Source organism: Narcine bancroftii, chromosome 5 (genome assembly GCF_036971445.1).
Source record: "Narcine bancroftii isolate sNarBan1 chromosome 5, sNarBan1.hap1, whole genome shotgun sequence".
Classification (NCBI taxonomy): Eukaryota; Metazoa; Chordata; class Chondrichthyes; order Torpediniformes; family Narcinidae; genus Narcine; species Narcine bancroftii.
The window spans coordinates 60,385,647-60,411,243 of NC_091473.1; the positions used below are offsets into that span (position 1 = coordinate 60,385,647).

Sequence of the window (25,597 nt, forward strand, 5' to 3'; positions counted from 1 at the left end):
CCCCTTCCGATTCACAAGTGGAAACACGGTGTGCATAGAGGGCGGCATAGTAAGCACAGAGCAATACTGTTAGTGTAGAGGGCAGCACAATTGGCGCAGCGGTTAGCACAACAATATTACAGCGCCAGCGACCTAGGTTTGAATCCAGCACTGTCTGTAAAGGGCTTGTATGTTATCCCTGTGTTTGCATGGGCTTCCTCCAGATGCTCAGATTTTCCCCCACCCTTCAAAAACGAATGGGATTGTAGGTTAATTGGGTGGCATAGACTCATGGGCCTGAAGGGCCTGTTACCAGGCTGTACATTTAAAAACAGCGGTGTTGCTTCACTTGAAAGAACTCTTTTGGACTCCAAATGGTGGTGAGGGGGGAGCTCTAGGTTGAAGTGGAGCATTTCTTTTGGTCACAGGAGGAGGTACCGAGGGGGCAAATAGAGGGAAGGAATGAGTGGATGAGGGGGAGAGTGGTCCTTGCAGAAAGAGGAGATGATGTATCTGGTGGTGGGATCACCTTGTAGGTGGTGAAAATGGTTGAGAATAATATGTTGACTGGAGAGTCTGGATAGGATGGTAGGTGAGGACAAGAGGAAACCTTTCCTTGTTGCATCAGATCACAAGATAAAGGAACAGAAGGCCATTCAGCCCATCAAGTCTGTTCCGAAATTCCACCCTGAGCTAAACCATTCTCACATCCAGTTCCAATTTCCGGCCTTTTCCCCAAATCTCTTGATACCCTGACTAATTAGATACCTATCAATCTCCTGCTACGCTATACAAGGCCTTGGTGAGACCACATCTGGAGTACTACATGCAGTTTTGGTCTCCTTATCTGAGGAAGGACATCCTTGCCATGGAGGGGGTGCAGAGAAGATTCACTAGAATGATACCAGGGATGGAAGGACTTGCATATGAAGAAAGGTTGAATAGACTCAGCTTTTATTCTCTGGAATTTAGAAGATTGAGGGGGGGGGGATCTTATAGAAACATATAAAATTCTTAAGGGATTAGACAGACTAGACGCAGGTAGGTTGTTTCCACTGCTGGGAAAAACCAGAACCGGGGTCACAGTTTAAGGATAAGGGGAAAGTTTTTTTTAGGACTGAGATGAGGAAAAATTTCTTCTCTCAGAGGGTGGTAGATCTGTGGAATTCTTTGCCATAGGAAGTAGTTGAGGCCAGTTCCTTGTCAATATTTAAGAGTAGGTTAGATTTGGCCCTTGTGGCTAAGAGGATGAAGGGGTATGGGGAGAAGGCAGGAATCAGGTACTGATCAGCCATGATCATATTGAATGGCAGTGTTGGCTTGAAGGGCCAAATGGCCTACTCCTGCGCCTATTTTACTATGTTTCTAAGTTTCTATGTTAAACTTCCCCAATGATTGGGCCTCCACGGCTGTACGTGGCAATGTATTCCACAAATCCATGACCATCTGGCTAAAGAAATTTCTCCTAATCTCTGTTATAAATGCGTACCTTCTAATTCTAAGACTGTGCCCTCTTGTTCTGGATTCACCCACCAAGGGAAACATCTTATTCACATCTACTCTGTCCAATTGTTTCAGCATTCAAAATGTTTTCATTCTTATATACTCCAAGAGCTGATATATGTTCCTCATATGTTAGCCCTTGCATTCCTGAAATCATCCTGGTAAATCTTCTCTGTACTCTCTCCAACATTATTCCATCCTCCCAACAGGAGTGTGGGTATGACAACGGCTCTGTATACGCTTATCTTTGTGAGGTTTTTCAGTTGGTTGTTTTTCCAGACTCTTTTGTGTAGTCTTCCAAAGGCACTATTTGCCTTGGCGAGTCTGTTGTCTATCTTGTTGTCGATCCTTGCATCTGATGAAATGGTGCAGCCGAGATAGGTAAACTGGTTGACCGTTTTGAGTTTTGTGTGCCCGATGGAGATGTGGGGGGGCTGGTAGTCATGGTGGGGAGCTGGCTGATGGAGGACCTCCGTTTTCTTCAGGCTGACTTCCAGGCCAAACATTTTGGCAGTTTCCGCAAAACAGGACGTCAAGCACTGAAGAGCTGGCTCTGAATGGGCAACTAAAGCGGCATCGTCTGCAAAGAGTAGTTCACGGACAAGTTTCTCTCGTGTCTTGGTGTGAGCTTGCAGGCGCCTCAGATTGAAGAGACTGCCATCCGTGCGGTACCGGATGTAAACAGCGTCTTCATTGTTGGGGTCTTTCATGCCTCATCAACGCCTCTTTACACTATTTCTCTTGAAATGAATGCCAACTTAGTATTTGCTTTCTTTACTGCCAATCCAACGTGGTGGTTAACCTTTAGATTATACTGCAGAAGGACCCTCAATTCCCTTTGCACTTTCGAATTTTGTATTTTCTCCCCATCCAAATAATAATCTGCCTGTTTAATTCCTCTTCCAAAATGTACAACCGTATCTCATCTGCCATTTATTTGCCCACTCTCTTAAGCTGTGCAAATCTCTCTGCAACCTTTCGGTTTCTTCATCACTTCCTACTCCACCACCTATCTTGGTGTCACCTGCAAATATAGCCTCAAAACAATTCAATCTATAATCTAAATCATCAATATACATTGTAAAAAGAAGCAGCCCCAACACTGATCCCCATGGAACACCACTAGTAACCGGCAACCAACCAGAAAAGGATCTCTTTATTCCCACCCTTTGCTTCCTGCCCATCAGCCAAAGCCCCAACCAGTCTAATATCTTTCCTGTAATTCCATGTGCTCTCATCTTATTTAGCAGCCTCTTTTATGGCACCTTATCAAAGGCCTTTTGAAAATCCAAATACACAACATCCACAGCCTCTCCCTTGTCCATCCTTCTTGAAACTACCTCAAAAAATTCCAATATGTTTGTCAGACAGGATCTTTCCTTCATGTCACGCACCTCAAGGTATTACATAACCTCGCCCTTGAGGATCAACCCCAATAACTTTCAACTACCGATGTCAGATCAATAGGCCTACAATTTCCTTTTTTCTGCCTCCCTCCTTTCTTAAACACTAAAACTGCATTTGTGATCTTCCAATCCTCTGGAACCATGCAAGAGTCTATTGATTTCTGGAAAATTATTTCCAATGCCTCCACAATCTCCAAAGCCACCCCTTCAGGACCCATGGGTGCACCTCATTCAGTCCAGGAGGCTGATCTATCTTTAGTCCATTTATCTTGCTAAGCACAATTTCTCTAGTAATCTTGTCTGTACTTCATTCTATTCCCTGAGATCTCTAACTATCAGGTATATTGCTATTGTTTTCCCTGATGCCTTGAAAGTCTGCTGTACTGCTGATGTCTCCCTCAGTGAAGCCTGATGCAAAGTACTCATTCAGTTCCTCTGCCATCTCCTTGGCTCTCCTTACAATTTCTCCAATGTCATTTTCTATCAGTCCTATATCAACACTTGCCTCTTTTTTCACTCTTAATATACTCTTTTTGATTTTCATATATTTTTTGATATTATTTGCTGGCTTCCTTTCAGAATTAATATTTTCCTTTTTAGTTGCCTTCTACACTCTTTCAAAAGTTTCCCAGTCCTTTATCTTCCCACTAATTTTTCCTTTGTTGTATGCCCTTTCTTTTCTTTTTACCTTGGCTTTTACTTCTCTCGTCAGCCACAGTTCCGTCCTTTTTCCTTTCAAATGTTTCTTCTTTTTTGAAATATACCTGTCCTGCACATTCCTCATTTCTTGCAGAAACTCCAGCCTTTGGTGCTCTATCATCCCTCCTGCTCGTGTGTCTTTCCAAAGAATGTTGGCCTGTTCCTCTCTCGCACCTCTGTAGTCCCCCTTTGTTCCACTAGTGTACTGAGACCCCTGATTTTAGTTTCTCCCTCTCAAACTGCAGGGTGAATTATATGATTACTGCCTCCTAAGGGTTCCCTTACCTTTCAGTCCCTGATCAATTCTGATTCATTACACAATACCCAATCCAGAATCTACATTTCCCTGGTCGGTTCAGCCAGAAGCTGTTCTCAAAAGCTATTTTGTTGGCATTCTACAAATTCTCTCCCTTGAGATCCAGTTCCAATCTAATTTTCACAAACTACTTGCACTTTAAAACCCCCATGAGTACCATAACATTGCCCTTCTGACAAGCCTTTTCTATTTGCCATTGTAACTTGCTGTCCACATTCCGGCTTCTGTTTGGAGGTCTGAATATAACTGCCATCACTCTTTTTACCCTTGCCATTTCTTACATCTACCTTACAATGGCTTTTTTTTGATCTTATGCCACCTCTTTCTAATGATTTCATGTTGTTCCTTATAACAGAGACATGCCACCCCTTCTGCTTACCTGCCTGTCCTTTCAATACACTGTATCCTTGGTCATTCAGCTTCTAATGACAACCATCCTTTAGCCACACCTCTGTGATGGCCACAACATCATACTTGTAAATCTGTAGCTGTACTACAAGGTCATCCACTTTATTTCTGATGCTGTGCATTTAAATATAAAACCTTTAGGCCTGTATTTGTTTTTTTTTTAACTCTGTGTCCCTGTTACATTGCATCTCATCACCATACATCTGTCTGTCCTTCCACATAAACTCCTTGCCAGCTACCTCAATGTGTGTGCCAAACGCCTCTTCACATTGCTTTCCAATTCCCTGACAATCTCATTTAAACCCCACCAACAAACAGCATTAGCAAACCTTGCAAGGATATTGGTTCTTCTCCATTTCAAATACAACCCGTCCCCTTCCCCAGAAAAGTTCCAATAATCTAAGAACTTGAAACTCTGCCCTCATTTACCTGCGCTATCTTCCTCTTTTGACCTTCCCTAGCTTGAGGACCACCTTGGAGTTCCAACTTTACAACCTCTTGTGGAAGAAATTTTTATGAAGATTGAGACTGTCACTAAGACAACAGAGGAAAGGGACAAAAAGCGCCACAACAGAACTTCTGTCCTCTAGGCCTCACCTGATAAGTATGGGGCAGGCAGGGTCTATCAAGGATCGGCCTGTACAGCCACTCCAGGATGCACATATCAAACCCCACAAACGGACTGAAAGAAACCATCATTGTCCTACAGGATTGATAGCCAGAAGAAGAATTGACACCAATTCTGTGAAAGAAATTTTGTGCTGATAGGTTTGACATTGACCCTAACATAGTTGGCAATCATCCCATTTATATGCAGCATCTTTCAATTAGATATTATTTAAAAGTGAAGCCTTAACCGAAATCAAGGATGCTAATATTGGTTATTGGCACATTCTTCTTCAAATTATTTAGAAGTTTTAGCCTGAATCGTACTCAAGGACATTAACAATGGTTATTAACACTTTCTCCTTCATATTATTTAAATATAAGATTTTAATACAAAAAATATAAGAAGGGTCTTAATGTAGTTCTCAAAAATTTATCCCATGATGTAATCCATTATGCTTTCGAGAATGGCTTGTTTTGACTCTATATAAATATACATCCTTGCAGAAGAAAATTTCAGAGTGAGATAGCAGTGGAGACTGCTACCTACTCTCCATAATGTATCATCTGAAATAAAGTCTGTGAAATGATGCTTGGTGTCTGATCAGTTAATTTTATTGACACCTCTTTCCTAATTCCCAAAACTTACTTTACAGGACATCTACCCCACTTCTGTCTATGTCATAGGTATCAGTATGTACCATGACTTTTGGCTGAATATTCTGCAACCGCTCAAGGACATCCTGAACCCAAGCACCTGGGAGGCAGCACTCTATCGTGGCAGTACCCCAGCCATAATCAGTGCTTGTAGGTCTGTAGCCCAGAAACCTGTCTGTACCTCACAGACTGTCAGTTTTTGTGGGTCTGTACTCTGGGGACAGTGAACGTGGGTCAGTACCCTGGAGACAGACAATGTCTAGTCTGTATCCTGGGGAGATTGTACTGACTTCACACCATTCTCACAAGTCTGTATCATCAACTCACAGGTAGAGATGGCTTCTGTTGCTGGTGAGCTCCTCATCTGATCTCGGAGAGCGACCAGGTTGACTGTGTAATCTTCACCAGGTTTTAAACCCGTCTGGTTAAAGGAGGTGACTGTCGTGGGAAGCTGTACGATCATCCCGCCCTCGTTACTCTGAAACAGGAATGCAATATCACATCAGGTCAGAGAGCAAAACTGCGTCCCCTGGTGTGGGCATAATGAAAGGAAGTTTTGAGGCATGGGGAGGGAAGATGGAGAAGGGAATACTGAAGAGTATTCCTGGATGTGAAGGAGTGAAGAATGTGTGGGGAGTGAGAGAGAGAGAGAGAAAAAGAGATAAGACAGAGATGGGAGAGAGAGAGGCATGAGAGAGAGAGAGAGAGAAGCTTCAGCCATGGACGTAATGAAGGAAAAGGTTAAGAATTGGCGAGGGAGGACAGAGAGAGGCATACAGAAGCCTTTGGCATGGCTGTAATGAAGGAAAGGGGTCTTGACCTTTAGTGTGACAATTAAATATCTGTACCATTTGCTTATTCTGAAACACTTGCTCCTTGTCTTTTTGGTCTCTCATTTGGCCCTCACAAACTCCACCAACTTAGAGTGGAATATGTGCTACTGCACTCAATTTGAAGAAAAACAGAGATGAGGAAGCGAGGGACAATTTCAAGAGGTGGGCTTGGGGACTGGTCTGATGTGTCAAGTGGTAGAGGGTGACTTACCTTTGCAATGAAACTGATCTCCCAAGCATCGAATGAGAACTGAAAAGGATCCCATTGCACCTCCACTGCCGTCTCAGTGACAGACTTGAAGCGTAGTCCCTGAGGAATGGGGAGATCTTGGGGAGAAAGCAGAGATCAATCTGAGCAGACAAGAACACATTTTTCAGGCTTTCCAGGAACAAGGTCACATTCCAAACATTGACCATGTTCATCATTTCAACCGGTTGTCACCACACACAAGAAAGGCCTTCTCATTTCCACATGTTTGTATGTGGTTCATTCCTTTACCATTGTCAACACTGTGAGAGTTTACAAAATAGACCATTGGAGGAACAGTTTGTGCATTCAGAGGATGTGGATGACAATGGGAATGCCAGCATTCATTGTCCATCCCTCATCGCCCCTGATCCAAGGTCATTGTGAGTCAACAGAAATGAGTCTGGAATGGTGGTTACGCCAGATTAGACAAAGATGGAAGATTTCCTTCCCTCAATGACATTCATAGAACTAATAGGATTTCATAACAACCCAGTGGTTCTGTGCTTCAGTTTTTTTGAATAGGTAATAAAGAGTGAAGGACAGTAGACATTGTCCATGTTGACTTTAGCAAGGCCTTTGACAAGATCCCACAGTAGACTGGTCTGAAAGTTCAGGTAGCATGGGATCCAGGGTGAGTTGGCCCATTGGGTACAGAATCGGCTTGATGGTAGGTGACAGAGGGTGGAAGTGGAGAGTTATCAATTGTAGTGAAAGCCTGTGACCAGTGGTGGCTCTCAGAGATCGATGCTTGTCCACTGTGGTGGACTTCAGGAGGGTAAAGTCAGGAGAATACAAATCAGTCCTCATTAATTCCTGGGTGTCAACATCTCTGTCCTGGGACCTTCATGTCGATGCAATCGCGAAGAAGGCTCACCAGCAGCTAGACTTCATGAGGTGTTTGTGGAGACTTGGGATGTCACCAAAGACTTGCAAATTTCTTCAGGTGTACCGTGGAGAGGATTCTCACTGCTTGCATCACTATCTGGTATGGAGATGAGAATGCACAGAACAAAGAAAGACTACAAAGAGTTGTGAATTCTGCTAGTGCTATTATAGGCATCAGTCTTCACTCCATCGAGGACATCTTCAAGGGGCAGTGTCTCAAGAAAGGAATCTCTATCCTCAAGGACCTTCACTGCCCAGGCCATGCCCTCTTCTCACTGGTATAATCAGGAAGGAAATACAGGAGCCTAAAGGCAAATGCCCAACAGTACAAAATCAGCTTCTTCTCCCTGTTATCAGATTTATGAATAGACAATGAACTGCAGACACAACCTAACTTTCTCTTTTCCACTAATTTTTTTAAATGTTTAAATTTTTTTTAAATGTAATTTATAGTAATATTTGCATCTGTCTTTGGCTTGGCTTCGCGGACGAAGATTTATGGAGGGGGTAAAAAGTCCACGTCAGCTGCAGGCTCGTTTGTGGCTGACAAGTCCGATGCGGGACAGGCAGACACGGTTGCAGCGGTTGCAGGGGAAAATTGGTTGGTTGGGGTTGGGTGTTGGGTTTTTCCTCCTTTGCCTTTTGTCAGTGAGGTGGGCTCTGCGGTCTTCTTCAAAGGAGGTTGCTGCCCGCCAAACTGTGAGGCGCCAAGATGCACGGTTTGAGGCGTTATCAGCCCACTGGCGGTGGTCAATGTGGCAGGCACCAAGAGATTTCTTTAGGCAGTCCTTGTACCTTTTCTTTGGTGCACCTCTGTCACGGTGGCCAGTGGAGAGCTCGCCATATAACACGATCTTGGGAAGGCGATGGTCCTCCATTCTGGAGACGTGACCCATCCAGCGCAGCTGGATCTTCAGCAGCGTGGACTCGATGCTGTCGACCTCTGCCTTCTCGAGTACTTCGATGTTAGGGATGAAAGCGCTCCAATGGATGTTGAGGATGGAGTGGAGACAACGCTGGTGGAAGCGTTCTAGGAGCCGTAGGTGGTGCCGGTAGAGGACCCATGATTCGGAGCCAAACAGGAGTGTGGGTATGACAACGGCTCTGTATACGCTTATCTTTGTGAGGTTTTTCAGTTGGTTGTTTTTCCAGACTCTTTTGTGTAGTCTTCCAAAGGCGCTATTTGCCTTGACGAGTCTGTTGTCTATCTCATTGTCGATCCTTGCATCTGATGAAATGGTGCAGCCGAGATAGGTAAACTGGTTGACCGTTTTGAGTTTTGTGTGCCCGATGGAGATGTGGGGGGGCTGGTAGTCATGGTGGGGAGCTGGCTGATGGAGGACCTCAGTTTTCTTCAGGCTGACTTCCAGGCCAAACATTTTGGCAGTTTCCGCAAAGCAGGACGTCAAGCGCTGAAGAGCTGGCTCTGAATGGGCAACTAAAGCGGCATCGTCTGCAAAGAGTAGTTCACGGACAAGTTGCTCTTGTGTCTTGGTGTGAGGTTGCAGGCGCCTCAGATTGAAGAGACTGCCATCCGTGCGGTACCGGATGTAAACAGCGTCTTCATTGTTGGGGTCTTTCATGGCTTGGTTCAGCATCATGCTGAAGAAGATTGAAAAGAGGGTTGGTGCGAGAACACAGCCTTGCTTCACGCCATTGTTAATGGAGAAGGGTTCAGAGAGCTCATTGCTGTATCTGACCCGACCTTGTTGGTTTTCGTGCAGTTGGATAATCATGTTGAGGAACTTTGGGGGACATCCGATGCGCTCTAGTATTTGCCAAAGCCCTTTCCTGCTCACGGTGTCGAAGGCTTTGGTGAGGTCAACAAAGGTGATGTAGACAAATTTGTGACACGTTCTTGACAATAAATTCAGATTCTGTTGATTGCCATCTATATTATTGACAGATTACCATGTGATTAGTGGGTTAACAAGTTTAAAGATGACATCAAGATTGATCATACAGTGGAAGTGAAAATAGTTGCCTAAGATTTCAACTGATTAGGCTGAACTGGCAAAATCAGTCAAGGGACTGATCAGTCAAGATGGAACTAAATGTGGACAAATGTGAAGTGTTTCACATTGATAGGTTAAAGCAGGATCAGGATTTGTACAGTGAATGATAGGGCTCTGGAGAGCGCTGAAGAACAGAAAGACCTGGAGTAAAGGTATGCAGCTCTGTGAAAATGGTGGTGTGTGGATAGGGTGGAGAGGCCTGTGTTTGGCATGCTTGTCTTCATCAATCAAGGCATTGACTACATGAGCTGAGACTCATATTTCAAGATGTTTATGAGACCTTGAAGTATTCTGTGCAGTTCTTGAACTTGTAAGATATACTGTGCCTTGTGAGTATGATAATAAACTCATCATCATCATTTTTATTGAGAATAGTAGGCTTGAGTTTGAAGGAGAAACTGGATAGGCTAGGACTTCTCACTGGAGCACAGGAGGCTGAGGTGTGACCTTACAGAAGGACATAAAATCATGACAGGCAGGGATAAGGTTGATAGTCATATTCATTTTCCCAGGGTAGGAGATCTTAGACCAGAGGGCATTAATATAGGAACGTAGGAAGTAGGAACAGGAGTAGGCCAAAAATGGCCCATCGAGCCTGCTCCGCCATTCATAGCTGATCTAATTTATGACCTAACTCCACCTACCTGCCTTCTCCCCATATCCCCTAATTCCTCTATCATGTAAAAATTTATCTAACCGAATTTTAAATATGTCTAATGAAGCAGTCTCAACCACTTCCCTGGATAGAGAATTCCAAACATTCACTACTCTCTGGGAAAAACTATTTTTCCTCATCTCTGTCCTAAATCTACTCCCCCGAATCTTGAGTCTGTGTCCTCTCGTTTTAGTTTCCCTGGCCAGCTCAAAAAACCTTCCTACATCTATCCTATCCATACCCTTCATAATCCTATATGTTTCTATAAGATCTCCTCTCATTCTTCTGAACTCGAGCGAATACAATCCTAGACGATTTAATCTTTCATCATAAGTCAACCCCTTCATCCCAGGGATCAACCTAGTAAACCTCCTCTGGACCCAAAGCCAGTATATCCTTCCTCAAATATGGAGAACAGAACTGGACACAGTACTCCAGGTGCGGTCTCACCAGTTCCTTATACAGTTGCAACATTACCTCCCTACTTCTGAATTCAATTCCTCTAGCGATGAAGGCCAACATTCCATTTGCCTTCTTAATAACCTGCTGCACCTGCAATCTAACTTTTTGCGATTCATGCACAAGCACTCCCAAAACCCTCTGCACAACAGTATGCTGTAGTTTTTCACCCTTTAAATAATATTCAGCTCTTATATTTTTCTTGCTAAAGTGGATAACCTCACACTTACTAACATTGTACTCCATCTGCCAGACCTTTGCCCACTCATCCAGCTTAACTAAATCCCTCTGCAGACTCTCCACAACCTCATTACAATTTGCTCTTCCACTCAATTTGGTGTCATCTGCAAACTTGGCTACACCACATTTTGTCCCCTCCTCCAAGTCATCAATGCAAATGATGAACAGTTGTGGGCCTAACACCGACCCCTGCGGCACCCCACTTACCACTCTCTGCCAACCTGAAAAACTCCCACTTATCCCGACTCTCTGCCTCCTGTCAGACAACCAATTTTCAATCCAGGCCAATATACTTTCCCGGACTCCACTTTCCTGTAACTTACTGATAAGTCTCTTGTGCGGCACCTTATCAAATGGTTTCTGGAAATCCAAATATATAACATCAACCTGTTCCCCTCTATCCACCACACCCATTATATCCTCAAAGAATCTTAACAAGTTTGTCAAACAAGATCTTCCCTTTCTAAAACTATGCTGCGTCTGCCTGATTGAACCCTTACGTTCCAAAAGTTTCACTATTTCATCTTTAATGACGGCTTCAAGCATTTTTCCAACTACAGGCGTCAAGCTAATTGGCCGATAATTTCCAGTCTTCTGTCTACGTCCTTTCTTAAAAAGTGGCGTGACATTTGCTGTCTTCCAGTCTGCCGGGACCTGCCCAGAATCCAAGGAATTTTGGTATATGACCACCAATGCATCAACTATAACTTCTGCCATTTCCTTCAGAATCCTTGGATGCATATCATCAGGACCAGGTGATTTGTCTGGCTTTAGTCCCATTAGTTTCTCCATCACTACTTCCTTTGTAACAACTATTTCATCAAGGCCCTCCCCAACATTTGCATCCTTAACTCTGCACTTGGGCATGCTGGACGTGTCTTCCACTGTGAAGACTGACACAAAATATTTGTTCATTGCCTCAGCCATTTCCTCATTTTTTGCTACCAGTTTTCCTTTCTCATCCTCCAAGGGTCCTATGTTAACTCTGGTCACCCTCTTCTGTTTTATATATTTATAAATTTTTTTGTTTTCTGTTTTTATATTTTGTGCCAATTTACTTTCATAATCCTTTTTCCCATTTCTTATTACCCGCTTTGTAACCTCTTGTTGTCTCTTAAAGTTATCCCAATCTTCCAGTTTCCCACTGCTCTTTGCAGCTTTGTACACCTGCGCCTTCAATTTTATACTCTCCTTTATTTCCTTTGTTAACCACAGATGATTTTTCCCTCCCTTGCTGCCCTTTTTCCTGACCGGAATATATTTTTGTTGAGCATTACAAAATATTTCTTTGAAAATCTTCCACTGTTTCTCAACTGTTTCATCAATTAGACTGTGCTCCCAGTCCACTCTGCCCAATTCCTCCCTCATCCTATGGTAGTCGCCCCTGTTTAAGCATAATATATTAGTTTTAGATCTAACTATTTCCCCTTCCATCTGAATGAGAAATTCAATCATACTATGATCGCTATTTCCCAGATGGTCTCTGACTATTACATCATTTACTCTACCTATCTCATTGCACAACACTAGATCCAGGAGAGCATTTTCTCTTGTTGGTTCCTTAACATGCTGCTCAAGAAAACTATCACGGATGCATTCTATGAAATCCTCTTCCAGACTCTCACGACCAACTTGATTTTCCCAATCTATGTGTAAGTTAAAGTCCCCCATGACTACTGCCGTATCATTATTACATGCCTCACTTATCTCTCTATTTATTTCCTGTGCCACTAAACTATTGTTATTTGGTGGGCGATAGATAACACCCACCAATAATTTTTTCCCTTTGTTATTCTTTATCTCTACCCAAATGGACTCAACATTATGCTCTTTAGATCTTATATCATCCCTCACTATTGCCTGGAGCACATCTTTAATTAAGAGTGCAACTCCACCTCCCTTACCATCCTGTCTATCTCTTTGCACCACCTGATACCCTTGAAAGTTTAATTCCCATTTATGGTCACATTGTAGCCATGTTTCCGTGATGGCTACCAAATCATAGGCATGGGTACCGATTTGCGCCTCAAGTTCACTAACCTTATTTCTAATAATTGAAGGTGAGAGGGCAAAGGTTTAAAAGAGACCTTGGGGTTATCTTCTTCACATAGAGGGTGGTGGGTATGTTGAAAGAGCTTCCAGAGAATGTAGTCAATGTAGGACAATTACATCTAAAGAACATTTGATGCATGGTGACAAAATGTCCAGAGGGATATGAGCCAAACACAGCCAAATGAGACTAGTTCATCTAGACAACTTGGTTGGCATGTACAAGTTGGCCAATTGGCTTGCTTATATGCTGTAAAACGATATTGCTAAGTGGCCTTTATGAAAATTTCCAGATTAATTACCTGGATTAAATTCCTCAGTGCATTGGTGGGATTTGAACTCATGGCTGAGTTGTAGCCCTGATTCTGTTTGCAAGTCCAGTGACAAATTTGATTCATGTAATGGCTGATTCCGATGCAACCTGCTTACGCAGAACACAAGCTTCACAAATATTCTCACATAACTCTACATATATTCCAAGACTCTCACCAATATTCTGATCATCATTGCTCCCTCAAGCATTGTGTCAGAGAGTTCTGAAGGAATGGCTTTAAAGAGGAGAAATGTCCAGGAATGGGACTTCAGAAGTTTAGGTTGAGGCAGCTGAAGATGTATCAGGCATTAAAGTTAGGACAAAAGAAGGCCAGGATGGGAGGTACAAAGATTGCAGAGCTGGAAGGGGTCACAGAGATTGGGGTGGGGGGGGGGGGGCCACGCAAAGCCATAAAAAGAGATATCAAATCTCAGAATTTGAAGACGCTGTTTATTGGAGATGCAGTGAAAGGATAGTGTAAGAACTGAGGTTTTGGACACTCTCTGATCACAGGACCAGGAGAGGTTTGTAGCATATAGGCAGAAAGAGAATTGCTGGAAAAACTCAAATGGGTCAGATTACATCCATGAGTGGAAATGGTCAATGTTGTGGGCCTGAGTTCTTCCACCAGCCTCTGCAGCTTTTGTATTTCTCCTGTATGATGGGTGGAAATTTCAAAGCAATTAAGCTCCAACAGCCAGGTCAGAGATGGACAATGAGACCAGGGTAAGGTGGAACCAGAAGCTCAGCACCCATCTCATTCAGCTTCAGACTGCCAAAAGAAAATGGCAGACAATCGAGAGGCTGGGCAACAGTGTATGCAGCACAGATATTAAATCAAGGGTTTATCTTTCTGCTGGGTGAATCCAGAGCAGCAAGACGTGAAGATGGGAGTGAACTACAATTGCTCCAGTCTTCAATTGCACATTGAGGGAGAACTTCAGGCATTGGACTCATGAGTCATAGAGCACAGAACCAGACCCTTCAGCCCACATGACTCAAACTAGAGAACATTGGTTTAAGGTGAGGGGAGGGAGATTTAAAGGGGACTTGAGGAGCAGCTTTATCACACAAAGGTTGACGGTATATGTAATGAGCTACCAAAGGAAGCAGTAGAGGAGGATACAATTACAAGATCTAGAAGACATTTGGATGGAGACATGAATGAAAAATGTTCAGAAGGATTATGGGGCAATGCAGGCAAATTGGACTAGTGGAGGTAGACAACTTCAGTTGAAGTGCAGCTCAATGACCTACCACATTAATGGCATTTACCACCAATCAACCCTTCTCTGCCTTATCAGTTCAAGTGATAAATGGAGTGAGCTTCTACCCCCACCACCTGCACAGGCAGTCTGTTTCAGTTTCCGACCTCACTGGGAGAAAATTTACTTCCTCAGATCTGCCTGAACTTTTTATCCTTCCCCCCCCTAAACTCACTTGTCTCATTTTGGATACTTCTGATGAAGTGACAGGTTTAATACGATCAACACCCTCATAATTTTGGATCCTCTGTCAGTTTCCTCCTCAGCCTAAAAGGAAACAAACCCAGCTGACTCGGTTTCCCTTTATAATTTAAACGCCCAAGCCAGGTAACATCCTGGTGACTAGCCTCCACCACCCTCTCTGCAGCTTTCACATCTTTCCTGCAGCATCACAAGCATTTGCCAAACAAGTGTTTTGTAATGTCTGACCTGAAACATCTACTGTCCATTTCCCTCCACAGATATCCTCCAGCAGTTTATTTTTTGGTCAGGATTCCTGCACCTTCTGTCTCCTGCTTTTATATTCTATGCCTTGATACCCTGATGAAGGGCTCAAGCCCAAAACATTGGTTATGTGCCTTTATCTTTGTGCCCTGATCGACCTGCTGAGTTTCTCCAGCATTGTATTTTTACTTACATTCTATGCTTTGGGTAACAAAGGCAAAAATCACATTTGAAAATAAAAGATAAACTGCAATCTGACGCAAAACCAGAAAACACTGGAAAAACTCAGCAGGTCAGCAGAAAGAGAAACAGTCAATGCTTTGTGTCTGCACCGCTGCGGAGGTGTGTGCGCTGCTCAGGAACTGAGAGGCGACCTTCAGAGCAGATGACAAGGGAGCCCTAACGATTGCAAGAGCCAAGCTGTCTAGGACCATCAGAGGCTAAGTGTGCACATTCACAGTCACTTCCTGGACAGCAAGGACATGTGACACAGGTGGAAGGGGATCTAAGCTATCACTAAACCCAAGACTACATCATCTGCATGGGCTGGGCTGGTGATATCTCCCTCCCAGATGAACTGAAAAACTTCTTTGCATGGTTTGAGGCAATAAACGGTGTTGCAGCAGAGAAGACCACCACTCCTCCAAATGATCAGGTGCTGTGTCTTACAGTGGCCGATGTTAAGAGAGAACTAGGTAAAGTCAACCCAAGGAAAGCTGCTGGACCGGAGAGCATTCCTGGCAGAGAGCTCAGGGGATATGCGGCTCAGCTAGTGGATGTTCTCGCCAACATCTTTAACGTCTCCCTGAGTAGTGCCGAGGTCCCTACATGCTTCAAAGCCGCCACCATTGTCTCCATGCCAAAGAAGTCATTTGTGTCCTGCCTCAATGATTACTGCCCTGTCACATTCAGGTCCATCATCATGAAAGGCTTCAAGAGACTTGTCTTGGGACACATAAAGCACCTGCTTTCCCTTCACTGGACCCCCTGCAGTTCACATATAGGTTCAACCGCTCCATGGACGATGCTATCACCACCGCCTTCATTTAGCCCTCACCCACCTGGAAAATAAAGACTCGTATGTTTGAATGCTATTTATTGGCTTCAGTTCAGCATTCAACATAGTCATACCTCAGTACGTGATAAGGAAGTTGGGCCTGCTGGGTCTAAACACTTCCCTCTGTAAATTGAATTCTTGACTTCCCGATGGGGAGACAACAGACAGTCCGGATCGGAAACAGCACCTCCAAGACCATCACACTGAGCACGCCCCCCCTCCCCGCCCCCCAGGGCTGCATGCTAAATCCACTATTCAGTCTGCTCACCCACAATCGTGCAACCAAACGCAGCTCGAATCACATTATCAAATTCACTAATGACATGACAGTGGTGGGCCCGAACAATAGGAATGAAGAGGCAGCATACAGAGATGAGGTGCAGGGTCTAACGAACTGGTGCAGGGAAAACAACCTGTATCTGAACATTAAAAAAATATAATAGATGGTTGTCAACTTCAGGATGGTTCCACCGTTGAGGTCGTCATGAGTCCCAAGTTCCTCAGAGTGCACCTGACAGAGAATCTCTCCTGGTCCCATAACACCGGCTCCATACCCAAGAAAGCCCAGTCCCATCTTTACTTCCTGCAAAGGCTGAGGAAAGTTCACCTCCCACTCTCCATCCTCACTACATTCTACAGAGGATGTATCAAGAGCATCCTGTGCAACTATATCATCGCCTGGTTTGGAAGCTGTACCTCCTCAGACCGCAAGACCCTGCAGAGGATAGTGAAGTCAATGGAAAAGACCATTGGGGAACCTCTTACTAGCATGAAGGACATCTACTACACTTGACAAAGGCGGAAAGCAATAAACAATTTGAAAGACTCCACACATCCCACATGTAAACTGTTCTTCCTTCTGCCATTTGAGAGAAGGTACCATAGCACTCGGGCCGTTATGCCCAGAGTGGGAAACAGCTTTATCTCCCAAGCCATCAAGCTCCTGAACTCCCAGTACAGATGTGGATAGTGTACTGTGGACTTTTAGTGTATACGTCTTAGTACCTTAATATTTTAATGTGTTAACTACTTTCCTAACTTGTAAATATGCTCCATGGTCCTGGATGAACACAATCACGTCCTGCCGCGCGAGCATGATATGAATGATAGATACATTTGGCTTGACTAGGCTCGGAAATAAAGAGGCGAGCTGGTTTTCAGTGAAGATGGGTGGGAAGTGTTGAACAAGCACAAGAACTAATTACCAGCATGTGAAGCTTTCTGGCCAATGAAATCAGCTGTTAAAAGGTAAATTGCTGGGATTTGCCCAAAAGGCCAGAGTTAATAAGTAGGAACTAAACTGAGCAAAAGGAACAGAAAACATTAAATGCTTCCTTTTAACTGGACTGGTCCTCATCACATAGAGGTTCCAACCTGCTGAATGATCGCAGCATTTTGTTTTTTTTTAAATGATTACCCCTTATCTATCTACACTGTCACCTTATAATTCAACACCAAGGACCTTCTTTTCTTTAAAATGCATGAATGTTTGGGGTATAATCTATCTGATCATGCCTCCCCAAGTGTTACACCTCACACGGAACACAATTACATTCCATTCTCCCTGGATTTGCCTATTTGAATGATTGATCAATGTTTTTCCCAAGGTCTGATCCCTCTTCACCAAACACACCTTCAATTTCAGTTAGGCTCCAAAATGACAGATACCTCCTCCACTACTGCTGAGATGGACAATCTTGTCACAGTGAGGTCACAACATGGTTCCCGCAACCCACTGGGTCATGACTTGGATGACTGTGGTATGCTGGTGCATGGTTGAGATGGATATGCTGCTATCTCAGTATCAATCATCTGGGTCATACTTTGGTGTGCAGTCCACAAAAGTGCTGGAGAAACTCAGTAGGTAGGCAGCATCTGTAAGAAGCAAAAGGTATCCAACGTTTCAAGGCTGGGCCTCCCATCAGGTAGACTGAACCATCAGTTAGATAAACTCGGGAGGTCAACATGGAATATACAGAGAAATGGAGCAACACACAAACTGCTGGAGGAACTCGGCAGATCAGAAAGCAATAGAGGTTCGACATTTTGGGCCACAGCCTGTCATTAGGAATAACAAAACACCGGCAGAAGCACAAATGAACAGGTTGGGGAGGAGGAGCATGGTCTGGCAGGTGATCTGATGAAGGATCTTTGGCCTGAAATGTTCACTCTGTTTCCCTTTCCACAGATGCTACCTGCCTGCTAAGTGCTTCCAGCATTTATTTATTTCGGGTTTCCATTTGCAGGAGTTTTATCAGGTTGTACATGATACCAGTAAGACACAGCTTAAGCACAATGTGCACAGCTCTGATCATCAAGCTTGAGTGCAGAGGAGATTCACCAGGACTGGAACTGTTCATTTTTGAGCAAAGTCGACATCAGATGTGGCTACTTTCTTTGAGCAGAAGAGGCTGAGTGAAGACAACTGAAGTGAAGACAGTAGAAAGAAAGTGGAGCTTCACAATAGGAAGAAATATCAGAGAAATTATGAGGGTGGGGGGAAATGGAACCCAGAGGTAGAACCCCTTATCACATTCACATGACATTAACGGCACAACAATGGACTTAGTGCTAGAATTGGGCCCTCAGACTGGACAGCTCTGACAAATGGCACAGATCTGAGTTGAATGGCCTCATGTGACTATAACCTTGGTCACAGGCACACTGCCATTGACCCACTATCCCCATCCAGATCAGTGGGACAGGCAGAGTGGCACCCAGCGATGCATGTGTGACAGCTGCCAGTCAGTGTAACCCTCAGTGTGAAGTCCTTACCTGCCGTGCAGTCTTCTTCAGAATAGCCAGCCTGGCAAGAGCAGTTGCTGTGACTGCACTGACCATTGCTGCTGCAGTCATTCAGACACTTCAGCTGGCCACAGTCCTCTCCGGTATAGGCAGTGGAGCACAGGCAGGAGTCATTGATGCACTGCCCATGTCCAGAGCATTCATTGGGGCACCTCAACTGGCTACAGTCCTCTCCAGTGTAGGCTTCCTCACAGATACATTCATCTTGCACGCAAAGGCCATGTTCACTGCAGTTCCTTGGACATCCTGTGTCGCTGCAGTCCTGACCCATGTAGCCTTGGTCACAGACACACTGCCCATTCACACATATCCCGTGTCCAGAGCAGTTGTTGAGGCAGACAAGCAGTGAGCAACTTTTGCCCGTCCACCCAAGGTCACAGCTGCAGTCACATGTCTCCAAGCTGAAGTTCCCATGCCCACTACACAGGGGAACATAATCGACTTGACCTGGAGTGAGAGAGAGCAGAGTGAGTGAAGGCAGGAGATTGCTGAAACTTAACAGGGAAGTGCTAGAAGGTCATAACTGAGAAAGCTGAGCAGAAACTTTTCCCACCAGATACTGCATTAACAGGGGTTGACAATGTCACCAGAGTCACCAAATATTTCCCATTCTCTTGTCTGAGGCTTCAGCTGACCTGGAGCAGGTATCTCATATCCCTGCAATATCTGGCTTCCTGCCTCCTGGCTCCGAGGCTGTCTCCCCTCCCCCATCGCACCAGCTACCCAAGCTGTCAGTGTCATCGACCAATAACATTCAACCTGAGAACAGAAGAAGGAACCTTGTGCTGCTGCATCCCAACATCCAACCCTGAACTGGTTAAATTGGGACAGCATGCAGGGCAACCTTCACTTAGGAAGCCCACACATCCAACTGCAACCAGTGGAGGATTAGAGCTTCATGCAACCACTGGAGGAGATCCCTTGATCCCAGAGTTAGGTTGTCCAGATGAGAAGATCTGTCCTACACATCAAAATAGCCACCTGATGCAGGCTGGTCAATAATTGACTGGGTTAATCTGACATTGTAGTGGGAATCCCTCATCTTGGGGAGATAGTACAATACTGGAGACATTATAAAAGGGAACAAAGAAATGGAGGATGAACCAGGAAGTATTTTGTGTTGGTTTTTGCTGTGAAAGACACCAGCAGTATGCCAGATATTCCAAAGTATTAAGGGGCAGAAATGGCTGTAGTCGCTATTGCTCGGGAGAAGGTGCTGGTAAAGTTGGAAAATCTGAAGGTGGATACATTACCTGGACCAGATGAACTACACCCCAGAGTTCTTAAGAAGGAAGCTCAGGAACTGTGGAGGCTTTCATCGTAATCTTTCAAGAATTACTGGAATCTGGGATGGTTCCAGAGGACTGGGAAATTGCAAATGTTACTCCTCTTTTTCAGAAGTGATGGAGGCAAAGAACACTGAATTATAGGTTGGGTTAGCCTGACCTTCGTAGATGGCAAGATGTTAGAGTCTATCGTAAAGGTTTCGAGGCACTTGGAGGCACATGGTTAAAAAAAAGGCAGAAGTCATAATGGTTTCCTTTAGGGAAAATTTGTTTGACAAACCTGCTGGTATTCTTTTAGGAGCTGACAGAAAGGACAAAGAAAATCAGTGGATGTCATTTACTTGGATTTTCAGAAGGCCTTTGCCACACACACACACACACACACACACACACACACACACACACACACACACAAAGCTCTTAAACAATACAAGAGCCCAAGGCATTATGAGAAAGGCATTAGCATGGATAGAAGATTGGCTGACTGGCAGGAGGCAAAGATTGGAGATAAAAGGGTCTTTTTTCTGGTTGGCTGGTGGTGAGCAGTATTCCCTCAGGGTTCTGCACTGGGACCACTTCTCTTCATGTTCAATGACAATGATTTGGATGATGGAAGTTTTGGCTTTATGGCCAAGTTTACGAATGATAAAAGATAGGAGGGGAGCAGGTAGTGTTGAGGAGGCACAGAATCTGCAGAAGGACTGAGACAGTTAGATTAGGCAAGGAAATGGCAGGTGGATCATGCACTTTGGTAGAAGGAATTAAGGTGTTGATTATTTTCTAAACAGGCAATGAGTTCAGTAATCAGAGGTGCAGAGGCACCTGGAAGTTCTCATACAAGATTCCCTGAAAATTATCTTGCAGGTAAAATTGGTAGTAAGGAAGGAAAATATAATGTCAGCATTCATTTTGAGAGGGATAGAATTATGAGGCTTTGTAAGCCATTGGTCAAACTACACTTGAAGTATTGTGAGCAATTTTGGACTCCTTATCTGAGGAAAGATGTGTTGGCACTCTGCACAATGGTGAGGTCAGTTTCACTGCACTCAGCACAATGGTGATGTTAGTCTCACCACACTCTGGACGACGGTGACTTCAGTCTCACTGCACTCTGTACAACAGTGATGTCAGTCTCACAAGACTCTGAAGAGCAGGGAAGGGAAGATGGGGAGAGGGAAATTGGGGAGAGGAGAGAATGGGAGCAAGGAGAGAGGAAGTGGGTGGTGGAGAGATGGGAGATGAGCTGTGGGAAGAGGGGCAATGGAGAGAGGGAGGTGTAATGTCGTGATGGGTCATGTTCCCAGAATACCTCCTACCTGCAGCCGAGCTCTCTGCTGAATAGCCTGTGGTGCATTGGTGTCTGAGCAAGGAAACCTCTCTTTCTAGCAGCTCGATGCGGTTGACAAGGTTCTCGAGCAGTGAACTCTTCAGGCCATCACATGCCTGGTGGGGTATATTGATGTTGTGGGTGAAACTCACCGGGCTCTCTAGTGTCTGGTTTTGTTGAAACTTTTCAACAGTGTAGTCCGGCTGGGAGGGTTCAGTCCGTCCAAGAGCACCCTGTGTCCTGACTGAACAGAGTGACTCCAGTGGCACATTGATGTTGTAGACATGATTGAAGATGATCGACTTCTGCTGGACCAGCACGGTGTGATTAATCCGATGAGTACTGGCTGAAGCCTCTTCACCCTTCTGCCATTGGGCATTGACCAGCAGCCAATGTTTGGCAGGATCCATGAGTGTGCTCAGGCAGACAGCCAGGAGACCAACCAGTGGTGTCATCTCACCTCAGCACTGGGTGTTGCCTGAACCAGAGGATCAATGTATTCTGAATTGGGAGCTGCAAAACAAAGGTTCATAGATTCAACTGAAACTCATGGCTGGCCATTCACCACAATCCACATGATAAGCCAAACACTGTCAGAACTGGACCCAAGCCTTCCACCCCAATGGGAATGTCTCCCGGCTGACCAATGCCTTGATTTTCCAAACCTCACCATCCTTTTCCCTACTCTTCATGACTTACTCCTCTACACCCCTGTAAGCTTCCCAAGCCAATGCAAGAGATACACGGAGTTACCGAGAACAAAGACACTAACAGCTGCAGCCACAAAGCTCCTGACCCCTAAAATTCCCTCTCAAAACACCACCCTTTCTTTGCTACCTTTTTAAGATGCTCCTGATCACCAACTTAAACTTTCAGTCTCTTTTATCCAGTGATGCAAGGCACTTTCATTTCATATTGATGCTAAGATCCTTAGAGCATTTTGTATTTCCATGTTGCTCTCTGGAAGGAGGGAAAGCAGAGTCTAAGAATATCAGCATTGTGTGAGAATTCAAAACACAGTACAACATAAAGAAGACAAATCATTCAGACTGCTACAAAAGGCTCAATGATATCAACAGACAGATTATTGGAAATAGTTGAATGCTTCCTTTCTGACAGATAATTCCCACCATGCACCATCTTCTTCTGTCACATTTTCTCTCATACTGTTCTTGGCAACCCAACGAGGATGTATTTGAACCTCCACATAAGGCACCTGACAATGTCCCTCAGGGTCAGCTGATCCAGAAGGTACTGATGCAAGGGATGCACTGGCCCATGGAAGAGAGAGGGTGGTAATGGAAGAGTATTATTCAGGTTGGAGGCCTGTGACCAGTAATGTTCTGCAGGGATCAGTATTAGGTCCCTCACCCCTGTTTGTGATGTATATGAATGATTTGAATGAAAAAGTACGTGGGTGGGTTAGTAAGTTTGCAGATGACACAGAAATGGTGGAGCTATGGAGAGTGTAGAGGGTTATCAAGAATGCAGCAGATCAGTTTCAGATATGGGCAGATAAATGGCAGAGGGATAAATGGCAGATTGGGAGGTCAGATGAAAGCCAAGTATTGGCATTTTCTGATTAATATGCAGGTCCCTATCTACACTCAAGTTCCATTAAAAGATTGTCAGAGATAATTTCACATATTTAGAGGTTAAAATTACTATCGATTTAAAGATTTATATAATCTCAATTTTTCTCCTCTATTCAAGTATGTGAGATTGTCTTTTTCTAGATGGTCTCCTTTATCATTATCTTTAATAGGTCATATTAATGCAGTTAAAATGATAATATTACCCAAGTCTTTATATCTATTTCAAGCAATTCCAGTTTTCATCCTGAAGTCTTTTTTTTATAATATTGACTTAAAAGTTTCTTCCTTTATTTGGAAGAACAAAAACTCCAGAATTAGTAAATTTCAATTACAAAAATTGATAAAAAGATGGAGGTATGGCCCTACATAATTTTAGATTTTATTACTGGGCTGTTTACATTCATTATCTAACTTTTTGGATTTTTTCAATACTGACAAATTGGATTATCCATTAAGGACAGATTCAGAATTGAAATCTATACATCAGTATTCAGTGGCTTCTTTATTGGGCACCGCTCTTCCATTTAGTTTTTCCAAGATCAATAAAGACCTATCTAATCCAATACTCAAACGTATATTGTGAATCTGGTTCCAACTTACAATTTTTTTTTAATTTAAAAAACTTTATTTTATCTAGTGCTATCTATCAAATTTTTTTTCGACCATAAATAATTCCTCTATAGGGAAAATCAAAGGTATTATTTATTTTACAAATTTATTTAAGGAAGGTTGTTTAATATATTTTGAACAGCTGGCAAGTAAAATTTGACTTGCCAAATATTCATTTTTTTGTTAAAAATTTCTTAAATACTATATTACTGGATTTTCCGTTTGTATATTTATTAGATCTAGTTGATAACATCTTTCAATTGCATCCTTCTCAGAAAGGATTAATTGGAATTATACATGATAGATTATTGAAATTATGTCTGATACTTCACGATAAGATTAAAAAGGCTTGGGAATTGGAATTTGCAAGACCCTTATCGGAGGATCTATGGGACAAGATTCTGAAACTGGTGAATACATCTTCAGTCTGTGCCCAAAATTCATTAATCCAATTCAAAGTGGTGCATTGCATTCACATGAACAGAAGTAAGATGGCTTGTATCTTTTCAAATATTAACCCTACTTGTGACAGATGAAAATCTGATTTTGCTACATTGACAAATATGTTTTGGTTTTGTCCATCTTCAGAAATCTATTGGAAAGAAATTTTTAATATCTTTTCAATTATATTTCAGGTTGAGTTATGACCCAATCCAATTACTACTCTTTTGAGGGTTATTGAACCAGACATTGGGAGTTTTTCTTTTCCTGCACAAAGGGTTGTGGCCTTCTCTATACTGTTGGCTAAAAGAGCCATCTTATTCAAAAGCAAAGACTCTCGACCTCCAACAGTGTTTCAATAGTTCTCTTATATTATGTCCTGTTTAAGTTCAGAAAAAATTTAGATATCATGTATTTGATTCAGCAGTGAAATTTGAAGACACATGGCAACATTTTATGTCTTATTTCCATTTGATGTAAATGTTTTTAATTTGATTAGATGTACTCACTCTTCCAGATGAGATAGAGTCTTACCTTTGTTTTTTGATTCACGTATGAATCAAAAGCTACAAAATATATATAACCCTCAGGATAAGCTGCTCAGATTGTTTTTTGTTAGATTTTTTAATACAGACACACATACATAAAATATTCTGTCTTCATCCAGTGCAGCGGAGGTAGGGGAAATCAAGTTTATTCTGTTTAAAGTTTTATATTGATACATAGACATGTGTGTGGTGCACTGTTAACTAGAATTAGACACACACAAGGTAAAGACTGTACAACAGGCTTTAATCCATAAAGACTTCCACAAAGCCAGGATGGCTGTAGCTGCAGCAACTCTGAGTGAGGCCTCGGGAGGCCGGCACAGGGTTATATCCCAGAGGGTGGTTGACACCCGACCGGATGGGGTTTGATCCATTCAGGCCGATTGATTGACAGCCAGCCAGGTGTTGTCCTGTTCCCTTACACTCCTGCAGGTACAGAGGTTGCCCCCTGCAGTAGGCCGGCGGTACACTCCTGCAGGTACAGAGGTTGCTCCCTGCAGTAGGCCGGTGGTGTACCACCACAATGTGATAATGTATTTCCAGTTTCATTCCCTTTTCTTCATTGTACTGTATTTATTATAAAAACCAATAAAAAAATGAAAAAGCAAGTATTGACATGCAGAGGGTTCTGAGGTTCCAGATCCACAGCTCATTGAAAGTGGTCACGCAAACATATAGGGTGGTAAAGAAGGTGTGCGATATGCTTGCTTCATTGGGCAAGGCAACGAGTTGAAAAGCAATAATATAAAATTTCTGTTAAACCACACTTGGATTACTGTATGCATATCTAGTCACCCTATTACGGGAAGATGTGGAAGCTTTGGAAAGAGGACAGAAGAGGTTTACAAGGATGCTGTCTGGATTTGAGGTACGAGTTATGGAGAGAGATTGGACAAACTTGGATTGTTTTCACTGGAGCATCGGAGATGAGGGGAGATCTGACAGAG

The 25,597-nt window shown here is 43.5% G+C and overlaps 1 protein-coding gene across 2 annotated transcripts in view; it reads right to left on the bottom strand.

Annotated features, from left to right (window-relative positions):
- Positions 1-21,931, bottom strand: part of tnr (tenascin R (restrictin, janusin)) — a 100,467-nt gene extending 78,536 nt beyond the window's left edge. The window contains exons 1-4 of one of the 2 annotated variants that reach the window (XM_069937534.1): positions 21,447-21,931; positions 18,815-19,291; positions 6,619-6,734; positions 5,902-6,052 (exon numbers count right to left, since the gene is read on the bottom strand). In XM_069937534.1, the coding sequence (XP_069793635.1) occupies positions 5,902-6,052; positions 6,619-6,734; positions 18,815-19,291; positions 21,447-21,912 (1,210 nt within the window). In that variant the 5' untranslated portion in view covers positions 21,913-21,931. Of the gene's footprint in view, positions 1-5,901; positions 6,053-6,618; positions 6,735-18,814; positions 19,292-21,446 lie in introns of those variants that run through there. The other variant, XM_069937532.1, reaches the window with a different exon arrangement.
- Between the last annotated feature and the right edge of the window lie 3,666 nt (positions 21,932-25,597).